The 3,282-nt window shown below is 34.6% G+C and overlaps 1 protein-coding gene across 1 annotated transcript in view; it reads right to left on the bottom strand.

Moving 5' to 3' along the window:
• Nucleotides 1–1,433, bottom strand: part of HELRODRAFT_165131 (hypothetical protein) — a gene marked incomplete at both ends in the record, with an annotated part of 8,537 nt that extends 7,104 nt beyond the window's left edge. Inside the window, one exon of the mRNA XM_009031008.1 lies at nucleotides 1,384–1,433. Coding sequence (XP_009029256.1) covers nucleotides 1,384–1,433 — 50 coding nt within the window. The remainder of the gene's footprint in view (nucleotides 1–1,383) is intronic.
• Between the last annotated feature and the right edge of the window lie 1,849 nt (nucleotides 1,434–3,282).

Raw genomic sequence — 3,282 nt, 5'->3', positions numbered from 1 at the left:
TGAGATGACGATGAAGATGACGTTGACGATGATAATGTGATATAAAATGGCTACGACGATGAAGATGAAGATGATGACGACAATGAAGTTGATGAAGACGACGAGGATGAAGATTATGACGATGAAACTGAAGATGACGACGACGATCATGAAGAAGATGACGACGATAATGATGACAATAACGATGGTGGCGATGATGCAATAATAAATTAATGACCACTATAAAACTGTCACTCTCTGACGGCAGCTAATCGTAGTTTAGTAGAAAACATGTCATTCGTCGTAACATTTTCCTACTGTCGCCGCTACTGCTGCTGCTGCTGCTGCTGCTGCTGCTGATGTGGTTGATGTTGTTGCTACTGATGGTGGTGTGGTTGGTGTGGTTGCTACAGATGGTGGTGTGGTTGAGGTTGTTGCTACTGATGATGATGTGGTTGATGTTGTTGCTACAGATGATGGTGTGGTTGATGTTGTTGCTACTGATGGTGGTGTGGTTGATATTGTTGCTACTGATACAGATGTGGCTGGTTTGGTTACTACTGCTGGTGTGGCGAGCGATGATGATGATGATGATGATGATGGTAATGTAATGATGGCGACGATTGAGATGATGACGATGATGATCTTAACGATGAAGATTGTTGAAATAGCGTCATCATAACAAATGAAGATTTTTTATTTTATTTTTTTTAAATTTTGATGCATGCATGAATCGTCGTCAGATGGCTGCAACTGTAAATCATTCCAAACTGATGATGACAATTGAAATTAATTGACAAATTGGAATGTATGGAAAAAACATTTAGATAAAATTAGCCATACAAACACATTTACTAATGCTCTAATATACTATATATGCAGAGCAGACGCTAACAAACACATTAAATCAATCATTGTCCTTCTATTTGTGTGCGCGCATATGTACGTGCGAACCTGTGAGTGAGTCTGTACGTGAGTGATTGTGCGTGTTTGTTTTTGCGTGTTTGCGTGTCAGTCAGTTTGTTTGTATGTTAGTGAATGCTTATGTACGTGTTTGATGTTCGTACAGTTTTATGTACGTGTATAGTATATATTATTTATATATATGTAGATCAATGTATGTAGTGTACATAAATAAATGTTTGTGTGTGCACGTGTGAATGCTTTTTGAATGCCTTCGTATGTGTTTGCATGCGCATGTGCGTAGATGTGTGCATTGTGGATCTGGATGTATATGTGTATGTGTATGAATGTGCCGTGTGTGTTTTGGGACACGATTGTTTGTGATTTGGTGTATGTGTGTTTAGATGTGTTTATTGTGTGCATGTATGTATGTGTTTGTGATGTACGTGTATGCGTGTGTGTACGTGTGCGTGTGTGTACGTGTGCGTGCGATGCACTGACTGTTCTGAGAATGGAATAAGGAAATGAATGTAAACATCAAAGGCAGCCATTGTGCATTATTTTAATGCTCCTTCTTTAATTGTTTTGACGAAGACGATGATGAAGATGATGATGAGGAAGATGGTGATGATGATGATGATGATGATGGTGATGATGATGATGAGGAGGAGGATATTGGTGATGATGATGGTGGTGATGGTAAATAAGAGGATGACGATGATGATAATGAGGTTTAAGAGAGACGACGTCAAATACATACATAAACTTTTTAAAGATAAAATAATATTATTTATTAGACAAACATACAAAGTGATGAGTCAGTTTGTGAATGAGTGAATGAATGAGTAAATGAGTGACCACCAAACAAGTGGGTGAACGAGTAAGTGGGTGAGTGAACAACTGGATATAGGAACGAATCAGTTAATGAACAAACGAATGTTTATAAAGTGCATATGAACAGAGTGAGCAAATGGATTTATGTATAAATAAAGGAATGAATGGATAATTTAACAAATGAAAAATTTGAAAATAAAAACATTAAAAAATGAATGAATGAATGAATAAATGAATGGATTGATGAATGAATGAATGAATGTATGAATGAATGAATGAATGAATGGATTGATGAATGAATGAATGAATGAACAAACGAATGAATGAACGAATGAACGGTTGAATAGATAAATATGTAATACGAACAATATTTTTATACAATATTTTTATATTTTTTGATAAGATTGGAACTGCTTAGTTTTCTTTTGTTTACAATCAATGCCTCTCGCTCGCACCAAAAATCATAAATATCGTTAAACATTCTCTCTCCTCACTACAAACACCATTTCATTAGTAACTTCTAACAACACAAATCAACAACTAAACCATCAACCGGCAACAAAATTTAGTAACAATAACAACAACAAAAACCACCATCACAACAACATCAACAAAAACCACCATCACAACCGCAAAAACCACAACAACAACAACAACAACCACAACAACAACAACCACAACAACAACAACAAAACAATTTTTGTGGCTCATATTGACGGAGCATCGACTGATGCGTGTTTACCGATGGATTGAATGTTCAATTAACTTTCAAAGAATATTTATCGTCTGATCGATATAATGTATTTGTCTGCCTGCTAACATTCAAGCATACGTATCAGTTATGTTTATGTAAAAAAAATTAAAGTTGCATTCACACAAACACACATATACATGCACACACACTTTCAGACATACCCACATAAGTATACAATCACACATTTACACATACACACACACCACAAACACACATATGCATATACATGCACAATCACACATACACACATGTACATAAACACACATACATGCACAATCACACATACACACATATACACACACATAGAGCAGTCCATACACAATTTTTATCTCTCAGCTTTTGTATTTATTATAAGCAAAATGCAAAACCATAATAATGCATATCAGTTGTTTGTTGGGCCTTTACACAGGCACAAACAATTATTCCTGTTGTCATTCATTTGCTGGTGGTTCGCACAAACATCATGCAACATGTTCAGCTTAGTGTGTTTGCTTTGATGCTTGCTTTTGGTACAATCATTTATATTTGATACAATCATTAATGTTTGATACAATCATTTATGTTTGATACAATCATTTATGTTTGATACAATCATTTATGTTTGATACATTCATTTATGTTTGATACAATCATTTATGTCTGATACAATCATTTATGTTTGATACAATCATTTATGTTTGGTGCAATCATTTATGTTTGATACAATCATTTATGTTTGATACAATTATTTATGTTTGATACATTCATTTATGTTTGATACAATCATTTATGTTTGGTGCAATCATTTATGTTTGGTACAATCATTAATGTTT

The sequence above is a fragment of the Helobdella robusta genome (genome assembly GCF_000326865.2).
Source record: "Helobdella robusta unplaced genomic scaffold HELROscaffold_7, whole genome shotgun sequence".
In the NCBI taxonomy this organism is placed as follows: domain Eukaryota; kingdom Metazoa; phylum Annelida; class Clitellata; order Rhynchobdellida; family Glossiphoniidae; genus Helobdella; species Helobdella robusta.
The sequence above is the reverse complement of the archived record's forward strand: the minus strand, read 5'-3'. Positions and strand labels throughout refer to the sequence as shown.